Raw genomic sequence first — 20,500 nt, forward strand, 5'->3', positions numbered from 1 at the left:
GTTTGATCATCAGCATAATTAACTTGATGGAAACACAATTTCTGTAAATATTTTTGTAATGATTAATGCTCAACAAGTCATGCAGCTGATACGTTACAATGCCATTGCTCTCTTTGACTGGGCAGTCTAATTTGTATCACAGTGAAGAAAAGTAAGAGGGTAAAAGCTAAAAGTTCAACTTTTGGGGTGTCAGATTTTGAGTAACTCCGGTATTTTTGAAATTTTGAGTTAACCCAAAGTCAGGATTAACAACACATAGATAGATAAATAAGACTGATAAAATATGATCCGATCTATCAATCTAATCTGTATTCGATCTATCATAAACAGATTTGAATTTAAATTAAATAGATTTGAATTATAAACAGATCGATCCGTTTAATCTATTTAATAATTAGATCGAATTTAAGTTTTAGATATATGATTCGTTTAATTCATTTAATATTCAGATCGAATTAAATTTGATAATCTATTTAATCTGTTTAACTTGTTTAATCTATTTCTAACTCATTTAATTCGATCTGTTTAATCTGTTTAATTCATTTAAGATCCATTTAACGTATTTAAAATTTATTTAATCTATTTTTGTTCATTTAATTTGATCTATCTAATCTGTTTAATCTGTTTAATTTAACATAATTTGATCTATTTAATAAATAAATTAAATAAATTAATTTAAATTATTTATTTAATAAATAAAATAAATTTATATTTAAAATTTTAATTTATTTAATAAATAAATAGAATTTGAATGGATGATTTTTTGATTCAATGCATATTGATCCGATTTATTCACGATCCAATCTATCCGATTGCCATGTCTCGGGGGCAACAACTGCCTGCGGTCTCTTACCTCTCCCTTCTGGCTCTTTGCTTATAAAAATTTAAAAAAAAACTCCAAATTCCCTAAATAATAAATATAGTCAGCGACAGATGGTGCCATAATGGTAAAGAGAGGGACGGGAAACAAGAGAACGATCGAGATATCGCAGTGGGGAAGGGGATTGGATTCTTGGAAGGGATGGACGTTCGGAACGTGGACAACGCCTCCGCCGCACTGTCCTCACGGGCGCCGTCTTCGAAGCAACCCAAGACGCCGCCCAATCCCGTCGACACCACTTCGGCGTCCCAGAGGTTCGGATCGCGCCACCTTTCATTCTTTGATCTTTCTTGCTTTTGGATTTCTCCTCTCTCTTTCTTGGTTCTTATCCGATTTTTTATTGGCTCTCTTTTTTCTTGCAGTCTCCAGAAGGAGTTGATGTCTATGATGGCGCGTTCTGCTTCTTGCCCTTCCCCTATTTTTCTATTATTTTTATCATTTCCAATGGAAAAGAAGAATCTTGGATGTTTTGCATCTTCTTCTTGCGATGAGCAACAAAGATATTGGGAGGATATTATGATTCTGGAATGAATTATGGGAAATTTTTCTTAGGCTTTGGTTCTCGATTATAATAGCATTCTCTGGCAGTCGATGCATTACTTGTTTGAGATTAGTTTTGGGATATCACTCCTTCTAGCATTGCGACTTGGGAAAAATCGGATTTCTCTTTTCTACCTTTCTTTTATAGATGGATGGTATTTACAGGTGTGTTTGCAATTTGAGTTGCAATGGGGTTCTTTTATTTTTGGTAGAAGTAATTGTCTCATTTTAAGGTTGATCAGATCATCATAAAATTTCAGACTTAGGCTAATCTGCTGGAGAGAAGATTCTGAATTTTTTTTAAAAAAAATCTTTTTTCTTTTTTAATTGAGTTCTGGTGTTCTACACAATTGTTTGAGTGTCTCTTATAATTTAAGCTGGCTAATTATGTGCCACCTATTAAAGAATGATTATTGTTGTATTGTATCCATTCCTTGAATTCTCTTCTTTGCTATTAAGTTCCCATTTCAAAAACCTGCCAACTCTCATATAAGTTATTGATTGTTGTAGGATTTTTCTAAATTATATGACTCCACCCTTAGGCTACTTGATTGGGAATATATTTTTTAGAAATTTTGGGTCATGGTAGTAAAGTTTCAGACTCAGGCTAATCTGCTGGAAAGAATATTCTGATTTTTTCTTTTTTTCTTTTTTGTAAAAAAAATTGTTTTGTTTTCTTTATTCTTTCGTTGAGTTCTGGTGTTCTATACAATTGTTTGAGTGTCTCTTATAATTTAAGCTGGTTAATCATGTGCCACCTATTAAAGGATCATTATTGTTGTCCTATGTTCATTCCTTGAATTTTCTACTTGACTATTAAGTTACCCATTTCAAAAACCTGTCAACTCTCATATAAGTAAGGTACTGATTGTTGTAGGATTTTCTAAATTATATGATTGTCATCCTTAGGCTACTCGATTGGGAAATATATTTTAGAAATTTTGTCATTCTCACTTTCTCTGGTCAAAAAAGGCTTAGGGGGGGCCTTCCAAGCCTCATGAGAATGCTAAAGAGGGCATCTAGCATGCCCCCTACTTTTTTTTTTTAAGGAAAAATTGTTGCACAGGCTGGTGTTGGCGTCAGCTGAACCGAGCTTGGCACCAGGTCGTGCATGCCCGTTTTGACTGGGACAACTGATTCAGGACTTGTACTATCTGAAACATGCTTTGGTACTTATCAGTACCAGCTAGTTTCAAATGGGATGGCCAGAATGGTGCAGTATTGGTGATTCTATCCCATTTCAGCAGTATTTGAATCCATGGAGACGACAATCTCCTTCACAATAGGATTGAAGGTATATCACTTCTTTGGAAATTGTTCTGATGACAGAGCTTACTAATCTAATTAAGCATGGAATGTATATGGTAATTACCCATGTTTCATTTACTTATGACCTGTTAAAATGGAGATTGCAGATCTATTGTAAATGCGGAAGCTTCTTCAGTGAAATTTCTAACCAAGAGATTCTAAAGCCTGATTTTGATTAGACCTTATTGCTTCTTGAAGGAAGAACTGAAGAATGGATAAAGCCATCCTAAATCTGTTGAAAGGGGACTATCCTTGATATGAAGAGGTATATTGACTTAATCTGTTCTCCAATCGCTTGTCTCTGTTGGTTGGGTTGTTTCAAAGTCCCTTTGCTATGGAAGAAATTGAAAAGTTGTTTTAGAACTGTTGGGTATAAAATACCCCCTAGCTGAAGTTCGTACTAGGAGTGACCCTTCCGGGACTCTGCCGGCGTCCGACCTTGGGCGACATCTTTCCGAACCTCTCCGGTGATCGAGCTTCCGCAATATTCCCAAGTTCCCCCGACGGACGAACTCCTGCCGCATCTCCCGGGCTTCCCCAGCGATAAGCTTCTTCGGTTGTCCATCGGACTGCTCCAAGTGCTCTCTGGATTCTACCGTCGGCCGATCTCCCACAAGGGTCAACCGTTCTCCGGACCCCTTCTGGATCTTTTTCAACAGGATTCGATCGACTCCGATCCGAGTTTCTTCCAGAACTACGTCAGTTCGCCAGTGGCCGAACTTTCCCAACAGCAGATCTCCACGACGGACGGGTTCCATCCAAGTTTCTACGGCGGTCGACCGCCTTCTAGGTCTCATCCGGGCTCCTATAGGAGTCGGACTTCTTCCCCGAACTCCTACTGCAGGTAGACTTCGTCCGAGCTCCTACGGGAGCCGGACTTCTTTCCCGAACTCCTACTGCAGGTAGACTTCGTCCGAGCTCCTACGGGAGTCGGACTTCAGCCCTGAACTCCCATTGCAGGTAGACCTCATCCGAATTCTTACAAGGGCCGGACTCCGAGCCCCCACCACAAGCGATCTACATCGAGCTTCTGCTACAAGCAATCTACATCGAGCTTCTGCTACAAGCGATCTACACCGAGCTTCTGCTACAAGCGGTCTACTTCAAATTTCTATTACGAGCGGTCCGCGCCGGATTTCTACTGTAAGCCTCCACCCGAGCTTCCCTTGTGAACGAATTCCTTCCGGACTTTTATTGCAGGCAGGTTTCGACCGAGCTTCCTCAACAAATGATCTCCATCCGGACTTCTACGGGAACCAGAAAGCTTGCCAGCAACATCCGAGCTCCTCTCAGACGGAGAGCTACCCCTCTCCACCAGACACCCCAATCGAGTTTCGGCTGACAGGCCTGGACTCTCTGACAGGCCACAGTAATGGTCGCGACTCTGCTCCACTTCCTATAACGGATCCCACGTGGCTCCATCATGCTCTGGCAAGTCACGACAATGGACATCACTCCACTCTCCACAACAAGCTCCACGTGGCAGGCCACGGCGATGGCGGTCTTGCCGGAGCACCCCCACCTCCGGTTTAGACTTTCTTTGCAGGTCCCGGCGGCGACCGCGACTCCTTCGACTCCAGCTTCTCCGACGTCGGTGAATTTTTGACAGAATAATTCTTGTTGGTGCAAAAATCCGCCATCGCCGTGGCCTACCACGTGGAGCCTGTTGTGGAGAGTGGAGTGATGTCCGTTGTCGTGACTTGCCAGAGCATGATGGAGCCGCGTGGGATTCGTTATAGGAAGTGGAGCAGAGTCGCGGCCATTACTGTGGCCTGCTAGAGAGTCCAGGCCTGTCAGTCGAAGCTCGGTTGGGGTGTCTGGTGGAGAGGGGTAGCTCTCCGTCTGAAAGGAGCTCGGATGTTGCTGGTGAGCTTTCTGGTTCCCGTAGAAGTCCGGATGGGGATCATTTGTTGAGGAAGCTCGACCGAAGCCTGTCTGCAATAGAAGTTCGGAAGGAATTCGTTCACAAGGGAAGCTCGGGTGGAGGCTTATAGTAGAAATCCGGCACGGACCGCTTGTAGTAGAAATTTGAAGTAGACCGCTTGTAGCAGAAGCTCGGTGTAGATCGCTTGTAGCAGAAGCTCGAAGTCCGGCCCTTGTAAGAATTCGGATGAGGTCTACCTGCAATGGAAGTTCAGGGCTGAAGTCCGACTCCCGTAGGAGCTCGGACGAAGTCTACCTGCAGTAGGAGTTCGGAAAAGAAGTCCGGCTCCCGTAGGAGCTCGGACGAAGTCTACCTGCAGTTGGAGTTCGGGGAAGAAGTCCGGCTCTCGTAGGAGCCCGGATGAGACCCAGAAGGCGGTCGACCGCCGTAGAAACTTGGATGGAGCCCGTCCGTCGTGGAGATCTGCTGTTGGGAAAGTTTTGCCACTGGCGAACTGACGTAGTTCTGGAAGAAACTCGGATTGGAGTCGATTAAATCCTGTCGGAAAAGATCCGGAAGGGGTCCGGAGAACGGTTGACCCTTGTGGGAGATCGGCCGATGGTAGAATCTAGAGAGCACTTGGAGCAGCCCGATGGACAACCGAAGAAGCTTATCGCTGGGGAAGCCCGGGAGATGTGGCAGGAGTTCGTCCGTCGGGGGAACTTGGGAATATTGCGGAAGCTCGACCGTCGGAGAGGTTCGGAAAGATGTCGCCCAAGGTCGGACGCCAGCAGAGTCTCGGAAGGGTCACTCCTGGTACGAACTTCGGCTGGGGGGTATTTTATACCCAACACCAGTCCCCCTACTTCCGAGTTCGTGTTTTGAATGAAGGAAGTATAGAGAAATTTTTACAGCCGAAGTTGCCCCCTTGAATTCTGCGCGCGATCGCCCTCAGATATCCTGGCATTTAATGCACGCATGCCTAAGTCTTTTCAAATCGGGGCGATCCGAAGAGACTTTTCGGAATTTCTGCTGGAGCGCAGTCCCAAGTGCCACGCTATAATGGCCCCGCCAGCAGTCAACCGTATGCCATGGTGAGTGGGACACGTGGCGGGCATCGGTCGGCCTAGGGATATCCGCCGTCTTGACTGTGCCAGGCCCTATTGCCTATTTAAACCCACTCCTTCTCTCCAGGGATTTCACTTCGCCTGAGAGTCCAGTCGGCGTCTTTCTTCCATCTGAGAGTTCTGCCGCCTATCGGCGCCCTTTTCGACCCTAAGCGTTCTTTGCGTCAATCCCCGCCATCTCCGCCGTCTCCCCGCCTACGTCGGGCCAATCTAGGTTGGTCCGAAACTTCTCTTGTCGTTGCTGTCGTTCCTTCCTCTTCTTGCTTTGTTTATTCAGCTTCCGAGGGTTTATTCGCAATCTTTCCCGACCTTTCGGGATTTCCTTCTTTCTTTTCTCTTGTTGCAGGCACGGACATAGGAGTTGTCCGGACGGCCCTCACCGTCGACGTCCCTTAGAACGCCGAGCCTTCGGTCCTCCGAGCCCTTTCGAGGAGTTCTCCCGCCGGGGCTTCTGCCCCGGAGGTCTGTCTCGAGGGGATGCTGTGGATCGAGAGGAGGAGGAGAAGGGAAATAATGGCCCGCAAGTTCAGCGGCCATCGAGCTACCACTGAGGGCTCCCACAGCTTCGAAAGGGACTCGAGGAAAAATTTCTTTAACAACAGGGATTTAATAATAGAACTGTCCGGTGAGTGCGTCCTGCTCGAGAATTTTGAAGTAGTTGAACGGGACGACACCGGTCAAGGGGGTAGAGTTGCCGTCATAAACTGTGGCGGGCTTCTTGACGTCGTCGGGGTCGAGGGACCAGAGGCGGTCGGCGCTGACGGCGGAACAGTAGAACTTGTTGCGGGGGCGGTGGAAGTAGCGCATGCCGACCTCGTCGAAGTACCTAGGATGGTAATTGTCGGAGAGAACACGGTGGTGGTGCATGCCTCTAGCGTTACCACGGCCTCCGGGGTACTTCCAATTCTTCTCGATGCAGGTCGTCATTGCCGCCGCCATCGCCGCCGCCGCCCCTTGAGTTCTATCCCCCCTTTTCCCCTTAGGGTTAGGGTTTCGACAATGGGGCGGAACGAGGCGGAGGGTGAGAGTCGACGGGTTCATCATGCATACTGAAAAATACTGCTGAGAAAGATGGAACTGGAAGGAGAGGTCCGTACTGGGAAATATTGTTGAGAAAGATGGAACTGGAAGAAGAAGTCGAAAGCTTGAAGTGGTCTCTAATGTATTCCTTTCAGGTCTTGTAGTATTGTTCTTCTTTCCTTGGCCTTCAGGGCTTTGTAACGTATATCTTGTTAATCGAAAATGAAAAGGAGATTTTTGGTTACCTTGTCTGCACTTTGCGTCAAATTGTCGTCCGCCGAACTTCTTTTATTTATTTATTTATTTTTTTTTATCTCGTTCGATGTCGATGTTGTCTGAAGGTTCCTGGTCGTCGCCGCGTTGGCTTGCTTTTCTTGTCATCTTTCTTTTCCGGCCTTAAGGGCTTTGTAATGCATACTTAGTTAATGAAATGAAAAGAAAATTTTTCATTACCTCTTCTACTCATGTGTTGAGTTGCCGTTTGCCGAATTTCCTTCGATTTTTGCCTTGCTCGATATCGATGTCATTCGAAGATACCCAATCGTCGTCGCATTGACCTATCCCTGTTGTTTATGGCCACGGATTTGTCCGGGGCCACTCGAGTTTGATGCTTTCGGGGTTCGAACTCGGGGGTCCGAACTTCTTGTCGCCTTGAAGAAGTCGTCTTATCCTCGGTCTGTGTTGAGAGCCCTCTTGGAGACTGGGGATTTTGGATAAGAATCTCCGTCCTCGCTGAGACGAGATCCCCTGCATCTTTGACGTAATTTATTTTTCATTTGTCGCTGGTGTAGTTCGTCGCTTTCCTTTTTAACTTTCCCCCTTTTTCTTTTTCTTTTCTCGAGTGAGGGTTTTCCCTCTGCTCTTAGCGGGGTCGCAGGAGCGCGGAAGGGCTATCGAGAAGGTTTTCTTTTTCTTATCTGGTCTTGAATGATCGGATCTTAGTTGGCGTCAGAACGAGGTTCTCCTCCTATTCCTGATGTAGTCGAGTTCAGCTCAGGTTGGGATGAGGTTCTTCTCCTGTTCCTAACAAGGCTGTAGGGGCACATAAGGGCGTCGTAGGGCCTCTCACCCCATCCGGTCTAAGGAGAACCGGGCCTTCGATTTTGCTCATGTTAGGACGAGGTTCTCCTCCTGTCCCTAACAGGGCTGTGGGGGCACATAAGGGCATTGTAAGGCCTCTCCCCCCATCCGGTCTAAGGAGAACCGGACCTTCGAGTTTGCTCATGTTAGGGCGAGGTTCTCCTCCTATCCCTAACAGGGCTGTGGGGGCACATAAGGGCATTGTAGGGCCTCTCCCCTCATCCGGTCTAAGGAGAACCGGGCCTTCGACTTTGCTCATGTTAGGGCGAGGTTCTCCTCCTGTCCCCAGTAGGACTGTGGGGGCACATAAGGGCGTTGTAGGGCCTCTCCCCCCATCGGGTCTAAGGAGAACCGGGCCTTCGACTTTGCTCATGTTAGGACGAGGTTCTCCTCCTGTCCCTAACAGGACTGTGGGGGCACATAAGGGCATTGTAGGGCCTCTCCCCCCATCCGGTCTAAGGAGAATCGGGTCTTCGATTGTGTCGAGACGAGGTTCTCCTCCTGTTCCCGACACGGTTAGTTTCGATTGTCCTGTTGATATAAGTTCGTGCTAAGAGAGAAGACATGTGAATATAAAACTTTTATTTAGAGTAAAGTTATCGGTAATACATTCGTAGATTTTTCGAGCTCCATGGTCGTGGGAGGTCTGCTCCCCCGAGTTCTTTGAGGTAGTAAGTTCCGGGCCGGACTACCTCCTTGACTTCGTACGGGCCTTCCCAGTTTGGAGCAAGCTTTCCTTGATCCTGAGGTTGCGAGACAGCGGCTCGTCGAAGCATTAGGTCTCCTGCTCCAAAGATTTTGTTTTTGACCCGGGAGTTGTAGTAGCGGGTGACTTTCTGTCTGTAAGCTGCCATCAGAACTTGAGCTGCCTCCCGCTTTTCTTCTAACAGGTCGAGGTTGGCTTTAAGACCCTGTGAATTGTGATGCTCATTGAATGCCACGACTCGTGCTGACGGGAGTTTGAGCTCAATTGGGATAACAGCCTCCGTTCCGAAGGCTAGAGTAAAGAGGGTCTCCCCCGTGGGCAGTTTTTGGGTAGTTCGGTACGCCCACAACACATGATAAAGTTCGTCCGCCCAAGTTTCCTTCGCCCTTTCGAGCCTTGCCTTGATTCCTTGTAGCAGAGTTCTGTTGGTCACTTCAGCTTCGCCGTTGGCCTGAGGATGGGCTACCGATGTGAAGTTGTGGGAGATGTTTAGGTCCTCACAAAATCCATCAAACCTCGCTCCCGCAAATTGTCGCCCATTATCAGTAATTAGGGTTCTCGGTAGGTCGAACCTACAAACGATTGACTTCCAGACGAAGTCTTGCACTTTAGCTTCTGTGATTTTTGCCAACGGTTCGGCTTCAACCCACTTGGTGAAATAGTCAATTGCTACCAGGAGAAACTTCTTTTGCCCTGACGCCACGGAAAAAGGTCCAAGGATATCCATTCTCCATTGCGCGAACGGCCATGGGGCGCTCAAGGGTGTAAGTTCGGAGGCGGGCTGTCTTTGGATGTTAGCATATCTCTGACATCGGTCACACTTTCTGACGTATTCAATGGAGTCGCGGTACATTGTCGGCCAGTAATACCCTTGTCGGAGCAACTTGTGGGATAAGGATCTAGCCCCCAGATGGCTTCTGCAGATTCCTTCATGCACCTCCCATAAGGCTAGTCAGCTTCCGAAGATCGGAGACATTTTAAAAGGGGCAAAGAGTATGACCTCTTGTACAAGTTGTCCTCATAAAGGATATATCGGGAGGCTTGATTTCTGAGCTTCCGAGCTTCTTTTGCATCATGAGGAAGAATCCCGTCCTTAAGATATGCCACCAGTGGGTCGATCCAACTGGGTTCATGGCCGATTTCCATCACGGGCCGTGATTCTTCCGTACTTGAGCACTTCAGAACTTCAAAGAGGACTTCCTTGGGTAGTTCGGCTGGAGCCAGTGTAGCCAACTTGGAGAGGAGATCGATCCTAGTATTTTTCGTTCTTGAAATCTGCTTGATGTTGAAGCTACTAAAGGCGGGGATGATCTCCTTTACCTTTTCAAGATATTTGGCCATGCTGTCCTCCTGTGCTTCGTAGTTTCCACTGACTTGTCCCACCACCAATTGGGAGTCACTATAAATTTGGAGCCGATCTACTCCTAATTCTTTGACGATCCTCAATCCGGCGATCAGAGCTTCCTATTCTGCTCCATTGTTCGTTGCGGGGAATTCGAAGCGCAGCGCGTACTCCACGACGATCCCCTCCGGACTGATCAAGATCAGGCCCGCGCCTGCGCCCGACATGTTGGAGGATCCGTCCACATAGAGGGCCCAAAAGCAATCAGGGAGGTCTGCTTCTTCTTCAGAGAAATTCGATCGGGACTTCAGGTCATCAGTTTCACCTTGTTCAGGTTCGGCCTCCTCCGGGATAGTGCACTCCACTATAAAGTCCGCCAATATCTGGGCTTTTACTGTCGGCCGAGGTTGATAGTTGATGTCGAATTCTGTGAGCTCGATCGCCCATTTCGCTATTCTCCCGGAAGCATTCGCCCGGTGTAGAATCGCCTTAATCGGCTGGTCGGTGAGTAACGTTATGGTGTGCCCTTGAAAGTAAGGTCGGAGCCTCCGGGCTGCAATCAACAGGGCGTAAGCTAGTTTCTCTAATTTAGTATACCTGGTTTCGGCGTCTCTCAACGCGCGACTGATGTAGTAGATCGGTCGTTGAACTTTTGTTTCTTCCTTAACAAGAACTGCTGCGAGAGCCATAGGGGAGACCGCCAGGTACAAGAACAACTCCTCCCCGAGTTCGGGCTTCGTCAATAGTGGAGGCGAGCCGAGGTAGTTCTTTAGTTCTTTGAATGCCTGTTGACATTCAGTGATCCAACAGAAGTTCTTTGGCTGCTTGAGGATTTGGAAGAAGGGTAAGCACCGTTCGGCCAACCTCGCAACGAAGCGATTCAGGGCTGCCACCTTCCCTGTAAGGCGTTGAACTTCTTTTATCGACTTCGGGGCGGATATCTCCTGGATGGCGCGAACCTTTTCCAGATTGGCTTCAATTCCGTGCCCCGATACCATGAAGTCCAGAAATTTCCCCGAGGTCACTCCGAAAGCACACTTAGTTGAGTTCAGCTTCATCTTATATTTCCGGAGGGCGTCGAAGGTCTCCTCGAGGTCGACGATGTGGTTCGTTGAGGATTTGCTTTTCACGAGCATGTCGTCCACGTAGACCTTCATGTTGCGGCCGATCTGCTCTTTGAAGATTTTGTTCACCAGCCGCTGATAGGTCGCACCTGCATTTTTGAGGCCGAAAGGCATGACCCTGTAACAGTAAAGACCACGGTTAGTAATGAAAGCAATCTTTTCCTCGTCTTCTGGTGCCATTCTGATTTGATTATAGCCGGAGAATGCGTTCATGAAGGTGAGAAGCTCATGGCCCGAGGTTGCATCCACCAGTTGATCAATTCTGGGCAGAGAGTAGCTGTCCTTTGGGCAGGCTTTATTCAGCTTTTTGAAGTCTATACACATCCTCCACTTGCCGTTTGCCTTTTTAACGAGGACCACGTTGGAAATCCAGTCAGGATAGTTGACTTCTCTAATGAATCCGGCCTTCAGGAATTTATCCACTTCCTCGGCTATCACCTTTTGCCTTTCCGGTGCATGACCTCGGATTTTTTCTTTCGTCGGCCGATACTTTGGATCAACGGCCAGACGATGTTCCATGACCTCTGCGTCGATCCCCGGCATGTCCGTCGGAATCCAAGCGAAAACATCCGCATTCTTTTGTAGGAAATCAATGAGCTGCGCCCGCACCTCTTCTCCCAGGTTGGAGCCGATCTTCACCACATGCTCTTTATTCCCATCATTCAAAGGAACCGAATCAAGATCTTCAAGTGGCCCGCCCCTTTCCTCAGTAAGGTCATCGCGGGCATCCAATTCATCAACCGGACAGAGGTCAGATCGGTCACTTCTTTGCAAGGCTATGCTGTAGCAATGTCTCGCCAAGGCTTGATCTCCTCTGACCTCTCCAACCCTCTGACCCGTAGGAAATTTCAACTTTAAATGGCAGGTCGACACCACAGCTCGGAGGGCGTTAAGGTCGGATCGGCCGAGTATTGCGTTATAGGCGGACGGTGCCTTTACCACCAGGAAGTCCACTCGCGCCCTGGATTGTTTTGGAAATCGACCTGCAACCACAGTCAGGGTTACCATTCCTTCCACGGGCATGGCATCACCCGTGAACCCTACCAGTGGGGAGTTCGCCGGCCTTAAATGATCATCCGGAACGGACATTTTCGAGAACGCATCGTAGAACAAAATGTCGGCCGAACTTTCATTATCGACAAGAATGCGGTGCATATCGTAATTAGCTATATTTAATGAAACTACAACCGCATCGTTATGAGGAAATTGAACTCCTCGAGCATCTTCCTCAGTAAAGGTTATGGATTCCTCAACCCTTTGTCGCTTGGGAGGTCCGGTCGATACACCGGTTGTTCTTCGCTGGGATTCCCCTAAGATGGTGTTGGCGAAACCGATCATAGGCCGATTATCAGGCTGCTCCATGCCGACCGCCGTCGCTGGAGGAAGAGGAGCATGGGAATCCGTAGATGAGGCCGGGGCTTGCGGAGCTCGCTGAGATTTGACCGCGGAGGCCGTTGACCGCCTGGTGGATGCCCTTCGGGGAGGCATCAGGTGGAGATTAGACAGGCAACCGAAGGGGGAGATGTCGGAAAAGATGGCCGGAGATGGTCCCGTTGAGCGCTCCTTTAAGAACAAGGGTACTGCGAAGACACAGGCCCTTCCTCTAGTGCCAATCCTGTTGGTGCAAAAATCCGCCGGCGTCGGAGAAGCTGGAGTCGCTGTCGCCGTCGGGACCTGCAAAGAAAGTCTAAACCGAAGGTGGGGGTGCTCCGGCAAGACCCTCCGACGCTCAAGTCAGTTCTCTGCCTCAACAAGAATGGAGTGCTCGAACGAAAATTTTAGCAGAATTTTTAGATAGAGATTAGAGCTTAGAGAATAACATATCTGGGGGTCCTTTTTTATAGGCGGAGGGCGTAACAGATTGACAGCGACGTCCGTAACCGCCTGGTGGTGGGCCGTTCGGGGCCACGAGGAGTTTGTTACGGAGGGTAGTGGAGTGGAGTCGTGGCCATCGCCGTGGCCTGCCACGTGGAGCCTGTTGTGGAGAGTGGAGTGATGTCCGTTGTCGTGACTTGCCAGAGCATGATGGAGCCGCATGGGATCCGTTATAGGAAGTGGAGTAGAGTCGCGGCCATTACTGTGGCCTGTCAGGGAGTCCAGGCCTGTCAGCCGAAGCTCGATTGGGGTGTCTGGTGGAGAGGGGTAGCTCTCCGTCTGAGAGGAGCTCGGATGTTGCTGGCGAGCTTTCTGGTTCCTGTAGAAGTCCGGATGGGGATCATTTGTTAAGGAAGCTCGGCCGAAGCCTGCCTGCAATAGAAGTCCGGAAGGAATTCGTTCACAAGGGAAGCTCGGGTGGAGGCTTACAGTAAAAATCCGGCGCGGACCGCTCGTAGTAGAAATTTGAAGTAGACCGCTTGTAGCAGAAGCTCGGTGTAGATCGCTTGTAGCAGAAGCTCGGTGTAGATCGCTTGTAGCAGAAGCTCGGTGTAGATCGCTTGTGGTGGGGGCTCGGAGTCCGGTCCTTGTAAGAATTCGGATGAGGTCTACCTACAATGGGAGTTCAGGGCTGAAGTCCGACTCCCGTAGGAGCTCGGACAAAGTCTACCTGCAGTAGGAGTTCGGGGAAGAAGTCCGGCTCCCGTAGGAGCTCGGACGAAGTCTACCTGCAGTAGGAGTTCGGGGAAGAAGTCCGGCTCCCGTAGGAGCCCGGATGAGACCCAGAAGGCGGTCGACCGCCGTAGAAACTTGGATGGAGCCTGTCCGTCGTGGAGATCTGCTGTTGGGAAAGTTCGGTCACCGGTGAACTGACGTAGTTCTGGAAGAAACTCGGATTGGAGCCGATCGAATCCTGTCGGAAAAGATCCGGAAGGGGTCCGGAGAACGGTTGACCCTTGTGGGAGATCGGCCGATGGTAGAATCCAGAGAGCACTTGGAGCAGTCCGATGGACAACCGAAGAAGCTTATCACTGGGGAAGCCCGAGAGATGCGGCAGGAGTTCGTCCGTCGGGGGAACTTGAGAATATTGCGGAAGCTCGACCGCCGGAGAGGTTCGGAAAGATGTCGCCCAAGGTCGGACGCCGGCAGAGTTCCGGGAGGGTCACTCCTGGTACGAACTTCGGCTGGGGGGTATTTTATACCCAACAAGACCCATGGCTATGTAATGGAATTATTTTGGATTCCTTGAATGTTGAACCCTATCTGTCTTTGTTAATGTTCATATGCTAATCCCTAAGTTTGCAGGCTGATTCACATTCCCATCAATCTTACCGAACAAAGAACAATTGTGAGTAAACTTCCCCTTGACATGTTTGAAGAGGTTAATATTTAGTTCTCTAGGATGATCATCTGACAGAGTGAAGTTGAAATTTTGGATCACACTTTTATGTTTCTGCATCATCTGATATAAAATTTGGGTGATTGTCAACCTGAAACTAGGTATACAATACTAGTCAATCAATAGCTTCAGGCATGAACTACTCCTGTTCAAGACTTTCTATGTAAAACTACATCTCTCTTGGGCAGATTTTGTTAGAGTTGTCAACCACATGTTGCAAGATAGAAATTACAGAACCTTTATGGAACTGATGTTTCCACTTTGTCTAGAGCTCAAATCTTCAAAAAGGAATGCCAATATGATGGAGAAATTTAAAAAAATAAAGAAAGAAAAGGAAATTGCAGTAGCAAAGTACATACATTCTTTTAAATTGACATGTGCTACTTAATTTCGTCTAATCATTCTGTCTAATTTCCAATTTAGCTTAGATATGCTTGAGCTGTAAAGAGAAAGAACCTTCCTCCCTAACCTTTTTTCCATGGAAGAGAGATTCTGAATAGATTGAACTTTTGGACAATCAAGCATGTGCAGAAGGAGGCTAACAAGTTTCCAGACTATTTAATGGCTTTGAACTAGGTGAAAATAGAAGTGAATTTCTATATATTCATTAATTCCATTGCGCTGTTAATTTTAATGATGAGGGACCAACGGTGCTGCACGTGTGAGATGAGTTTTCAGTTGTTCAATTTTACTGGCACGGGTCCTTGCAAAAGCCCCTTGAAAAAAAAAAAAGTGAAATAGTTGATCAAATTTCTGTTGAGAGAGAGATAGTCTTTGTGCTAGGTAATCATAAATATCCTCTTCAAGCAGAAGGGCTCTTTGTTTAAGGGTTGGTTAAGATGCGGATGGAAGTGGTGAAGTGACCTTGGTAGAGAAGATTCCCTTCATTAGGAGTAGATGATTATTGAAGTTTTACAAATCTGACCCCAAATAGATCTGATGATATTTGTTGATTATGGTTAAGGTTTCCTCACTTTATCTCTCTTCCCTTGGCAGAACCATGTTGCATTGTTACTTCTCATGAATAAGATTATGCAGTAACAAATTGCTGTTGTTTGGGTGGGTATTTTGAACTGGAAAGTCTTTTGTGTGGATGCATGCACGACTGTCTACTAATGCATTTGCAAATCATTTGATATGTGTATTTCCTTTATCTGCAGTTGGATTGGTTGTTTCTTTTCCTTCTTCCTTTCTTATTTCTCTGCATATCACAGATGAGTGGAGATGCTGGAGTATCAGCCTTTCCTGAAGGTGAAAACATCTTCTCATGGGTCGGTACCATTGAAGGAAGCAAAGGAACTCCATATGAAGGTTTATCCTACGAGCTTTCATTGCACTTTCCATTTGACTATCCTTTTAAGCCTCCCCAGGTTAAGTTTGAGACTCCGTGCTTCCATCCAAACGTCGATCATTGTGGCAACATTTGTTTAGACATCCTCCAGGTACTTCACAGCCTGATCGGATTAAAGGGTAGGCACTAGGCTGTGGAATTTTATCTACTATATTAGAACTGATGTGGCCTCTTGTATTTTACTGGTACAATCTCTGTATTCTGCCATAGGATATGTGGTCTTCCGCATATGATTGCAGAACAATCTTGTTGTCCATCCAGAGCTTGTTAGGAGGTTGGTTGTTTCTGTAGCATGTAATGGATTGTAAGTTTCACATTCAGCCAGTTACATCTCAAGTTTAATATGACTAATTTGATGCAGAACCCAATAATGAAAGTCCTCTCAATAGCTATGCTGCAACACTGTGGAGCAACCAAGAAGGTGTAATTTTCTATCTTTATTATTTTCCACATTTATTTTATGCATCGTCAAGTGTAACATTATTTTTCATACAAGCAAACTGCACTGGAGGTGTGCTGTTGTGTTTGGTCTGGGAGAAGTTGCTATGGGACACCAATGATTTTTTTTTCCTTTCGACACTTCCATTATTTGGTTACCTTCTAGAGTTGATTCAGTTTCTCCTAGAAGGCGGCAGTCATTGTGATCCAAGGCTCCCTTTTATTGGATGATTTGGCTAAATGCACCCCTGATAGTTCTCTGGTTTGATTCTTGCAACTGGAAGTTTGTAAGTTTGATTCTTGCAACTGGAACCTACAGATTGATTCCAAACATTATCAGTTTTGCACTCCATTTTCCTTGAACTTCATGGACTACTAGCAATTTCAATGCTGCCATTTTTGGCACTTGCTTCCCAAGGCCCTTGATGCACGTATCCTATATATGATGCTTTTGTTGGCCTTGCAGATTACAGAAAAATGGTTCACAAGCATTACATGGATGCTGCTGAAGCATTTGAATGTCATACTCTCTTCAAATATACTTAATGAACACTGCATCAATTGAGCATTGTGTTTGGAAGCTGAGCTATATGACAATCTTCCGGCAGGGACACTGTATATATGTATTCTCCCTGTAAAGTTCAGAAGCCTCTGTTGGTTTTAGGCAGGCAGGGATACTGGACATCCATCTCTTGTTCCCTCAAGACAGATAATGTATGACTCAGGGAAAAAGCAAGATGATGGGATTGGTGATTAACTATATTGCAGCAATTATGATCGAACTTATTCTTGTGAAGTTGTACCATTTGTTAGTTTCTTCTAGTGTGCATCTTTGTATAATTATGGTAGGTCGTCTTTTGTTCAAATTTCAAATAAATAGCATCAAAAAAATTTATGTACTGCATCCATGAATAACACACATTTGGCCTTGCTTGCACTTTTTTTCTGAATTTGTTTATCCTGTTTCCGTTTGCTGAAAATTTCATGCTGTGTCTTGTATCTGTATGTTCGTAAAAGCTAAAAAAAACTGGGTTTCTTTCCTCCACATCTGAATTATTCAGGATGAGCTAGAGAACAAATGTTTAAAGCCAGGACTCTGCTGTAGGTGGGCTGGTTTATTGACCTCAAGGGAGTCGCTTTGGTGCTCTTTTAACTATTGTTTATTAGATAAGGGTAATTAAGTAATTTGGGACTCACAAAAAAAAAAAAAAAAAAAAAAAAGCTCTTCTTCTCTGCTGCTTTGGTCACCTCTCATGTTGGCATACTCCACTCACTTTTCCTCCCTCTCCTCGTGCCACCCCCTCATTGCCTGTCCACCACTTCTACCACCTCGACCTCTTCCTCACCCTGTCAGTCGCCTACTGCACCAACCTCCTTCGTTCGCTACCTCTTCTCTCTCTTTGCTTGTCGTCCTTCTTTGCCATGTTGGCTTTCTTAGCCTTCTCTCTGCTATATTGGCTGCCTCAGTCTCCTCTTCGCTGCATCAGCTGTCTTCTGAGTCGTGCAGCTCTCCTCGTTGCCTCTCATCCTCCTCCCTCTCTCATACCAATGCTCTCCCCTCACCATCTCTCCTCTCCCTCCTCATGCCGTCCTCCTCCTCGAGTGGTAACCTCCCATGATCTCCTCACACAATCTTCCTCCTCTCCTCTTTTCATGCCATCCTCCTCCTCGAGCAGTGATCTCTCAGGATCTTTGAACAACGACAGCCTTTTGATCTCCAAACAGCTCTCCTCCTCTCTCTCTCTCATCCTTGTCGATGGTGGTAGTGCATGGATCAGACTGGCATAGACCAAGTCACCGACGCTTTATTCCTTTTCCCAACCCCATCTCTTGATCTGACCGCTCGAATTGTGGGGCCCTACCCCACCATTCCTCGCTGGCCATGATGGACACCCTTGCCCCTCATGCTGCCACCCTCAGCGATGACCCCAGCAACCTAAGGGGCTTGTTAGGAAGGGAGTGTGGGTCGGCGATAGGGGGTGGATGTGCACAAGCGTGGGAGCGGGCGGCGTTCGGGATGGATGCTAGACACAGCAAGGAGGTAGGGGATTTACTATCTATTTCAATACGAAAACACTTATGTAGTTCGAATTATATACAACACTAGCCATACACAGGATTGATTAAAATCGGTTGTCTATGAATAAATCAATGCCATCCATCTTAAATGAAACAATAAAAAAAAAATGCTAATGATAAAAAGATCAAAAAAGATTTTGGAGTATCATAGCAAAACTCTGATCTAAAACACTAAATCTTAGTCATACTATGAAGCCAACAGAGTCTGTCCGTCAGGATTGTAGCTTCCACCACCAGATGATCAAGCCAACGCTATACCAACGCCAGAGTTGTTAAACATGAAGATATTGCATGTGTAACTGCTGTGGTTGCCTGATTCCGGGAAGTGCTTGATGAATTGAGATCTTGAGATCTTCCATAGCCAAGCATCAGACTCGTGCCTTTGAGCATTAAATGACACCACTAACAGGGGCGAGAAACACTAGTCAGTAACAGATTGCAGTCAACTCTTAGATCAAAAGATGCAGTCAAACACCTGCAATTTAAGTTTTAGAAGCTAAATGCAGTTGAAACCTATTGTCACTTGTGTATTATTCATTCATTCATTCATTTATCTACTTATTTATTTATTTATTTATTTTGTCTGCACTTTTTTGCAAAATTATATGCTATCAGGAGTTCTTATTTGGTTACCTTCTAGAGTTGATTCAGTTTGTCTCCTAGAAGGCAGCAGTCATTGTGATCCAAGGCTTCTTTTTATGTGGATGATTTGGCTAAACGCACCCCTGATAGTTCTCTGGTTTGACGCTTGCAACCGGAAGTTTATCACCTATACAGACTGATTCCAAACAGTGTGAGTTTTGCACTCTGAAGATTAAATGACACCCCTAACTGGGGTGAGAAACACTAGTCAGTAACAGATTGCAGTCAAATTAATCTTATAGATCAAAAGATGCAGTCAAACAGCTGCAATTTAATTTTTAGAAGCTAAATAAAGGTGAAACCTATTGTCGCTTGTGCATTATTCATTCGTTCATTCATTAATCTACTTCTTTATCTACTTAAATGCTATATCCAGAGTTCTTGTTATATTGAAAGAGGTATTAGTTAACATCATTGGAGATGGTATTATTTTTTATTTATTTATTTATTTTGGTAACAGGAGATGGTATTATTTCCGTGGGGGAATTCGGCATCTAGGTGGAGCTACATTGAGCTTCTGGTTTGGCTGCATGCCCAAACTTGTTCATGCAAGGTCAGTGATGATGCCCCAAACCCTTTCCTGTTTATCAGACTCCCACCATACAATCCACAAGAAGAATATGAAGGCCTCTAAAAGCATGCCCATGTTGCCTACAAAACTCTATTATAACTAATCAAAATAGTTGGTCAAATAAAACTATAAAGCTTGTATAGAACAGGAAGACCAGTAAATCCTGCTTTAACAATTTCATCATATTTATTATCGTGTTAATGGATGAGCTCTGCTATTTCCTGCTCGTGTCTTCCACAATTTTGCTGCGTTCGTCTCATCAGCAACCTCTGCTTAACCCCACAATGATAATTAGTAATCACCATTCATATTTCTAAATTGCCTAACCAGCTAAACTTTAATAACCTTGCATGAATATTGATCACAAAAACAATATTTAAAATAGCAAACTGAAAAGAAGGGACAGAGAAACACAGAGAGAGAGGTAGAATAAAACGCAGGCATCCACCTCAGTGTTTTGCTACCCTGCTAAGCAAATCAAATGCAGAATCACACTAAGCAGCTTTGGCGCTGAAAAATCACTCCACCACCACCTCAAGAGTCCAAAATTCAAGGGAAACAGGAGTAGAAGAAGAAAAAGAGGATAGCAAGAATCGAAACAAAAGCCAAGCACCATCCGTGATTATTATTGTGGTGGTGGTGGTGATGGTGATGTAGTAGTGATTGTGGTGGTGATATTGGTGGATGATGTCACTGATATTGGTGGATGATGATAGTGACAGTGGTGGTGATGCGGTCGTGATAGTGATGATTGTAATCATGACCGGTGGTGATGATCTTGATGATGGCTAGTGGTAGTGGATGTCATTGTGGGCATTGGTGCTGGAACTCATGGTGACGGCCGTTGGTGGTGGACATGATGATGGCCGATGGTGGTGGATGTTATAGTGACAACACATGGTTGTGATCATGGTGATATTGGTGGTGATGGTGGTCATGACGGTGGTGGTGGTAGTTGCGATGACAGTGATGGTGGTAGTATCACTGGTGATGCAATAATACTAACTTTGGTGGTGGTGACTGGTGCGATTGCGTTGATGGCAGGATAGTGATGGTGATTGTGGCAAAGCAGTCATGATGATGGTGGTGGTCCATACGGATTATGATGGTGTTTGTGGTGGTAGATGATTTTGTAAGAACCAGATCTAGGGTTT

The 20,500-nt window shown here is 46.1% G+C and overlaps 1 protein-coding gene and 1 long non-coding RNA gene across 7 annotated transcripts; one reads left to right on the top strand and one right to left on the bottom strand.

Moving 5' to 3' along the window:
- The first annotated feature begins 816 nt into the window (after window positions 1-816).
- On the top strand, window positions 817-17,004 carry LOC105036503 (uncharacterized). Of its 6 annotated transcripts, none has more exons than XM_073244133.1 (6): window positions 829-1,134; window positions 1,243-1,270; window positions 15,480-15,707; window positions 15,827-15,890; window positions 15,978-16,037; window positions 16,521-17,004. In XM_073244133.1, the coding sequence occupies exons 1-6, from the start codon at window positions 1,022-1,024 to the stop codon at window positions 16,598-16,600; spliced, it is 573 nt and encodes a 190-aa protein (XP_073100234.1). In that variant the 5' UTR covers window positions 829-1,021; the 3' UTR covers window positions 16,601-17,004. The 6 variants fall into 6 exon arrangements, with proteins under 6 accessions (XP_073100230.1, XP_073100229.1, XP_073100234.1 ...); XM_073244130.1 differs by lacking the exons at window positions 829-1,134; window positions 1,243-1,270; window positions 16,521-17,004 and adding exons at window positions 1,598-2,714; window positions 2,836-2,993; window positions 14,172-14,214 and having other exon boundaries at window positions 15,978-16,514; XM_073244132.1 differs by lacking the exons at window positions 829-1,134; window positions 1,243-1,270; window positions 16,521-17,004 and adding exons at window positions 1,598-2,714; window positions 2,927-2,993; window positions 14,172-14,214 and having other exon boundaries at window positions 15,978-16,514.
- An 838-nt stretch (window positions 17,005-17,842) lies between these two features.
- Window positions 17,843-19,901, bottom strand: LOC114913606 (uncharacterized). The gene is made up of 3 exons (XR_003799529.2): window positions 19,795-19,901; window positions 18,767-18,911; window positions 17,843-18,535 (listed from the first exon to the last, which is right to left on the bottom strand). It is a non-coding gene; the product is annotated as an uncharacterized lncRNA (long non-coding RNA).
- Between the last annotated feature and the right edge of the window lie 599 nt (window positions 19,902-20,500).

This window comes from Elaeis guineensis, chromosome 10 (genome assembly GCF_000442705.2).
Source record: "Elaeis guineensis isolate ETL-2024a chromosome 10, EG11, whole genome shotgun sequence".
NCBI classification, from domain to species: Eukaryota; Viridiplantae; Streptophyta; class Magnoliopsida; order Arecales; family Arecaceae; genus Elaeis; species Elaeis guineensis.

What these genes read in the sequence shown, in the direction of transcription:
- LOC105036503 (XM_073244128.1), top strand. Translation starts at nt 1,022, where the DNA reads ATGGACGTTCGGAACGTGGACAACGCCTCCGCCGCACTGTCCTCACGG. An exon ending in ACCACTTCGGCGTCCCAGAG is followed by an intron (nt 1,135 to 1,242) that starts GTTCGGATCGCG and finishes TTTTTCTTGCAG; the next exon opens with TCTCCAGAAGGAGTTGATGT. An exon ending in CATCCAGAGCTTGTTAGGAG is followed by an intron (nt 15,891 to 15,977) that starts GTTGGTTGTTTC and finishes AATTTGATGCAG; the next exon opens with AACCCAATAATGAAAGTCCT.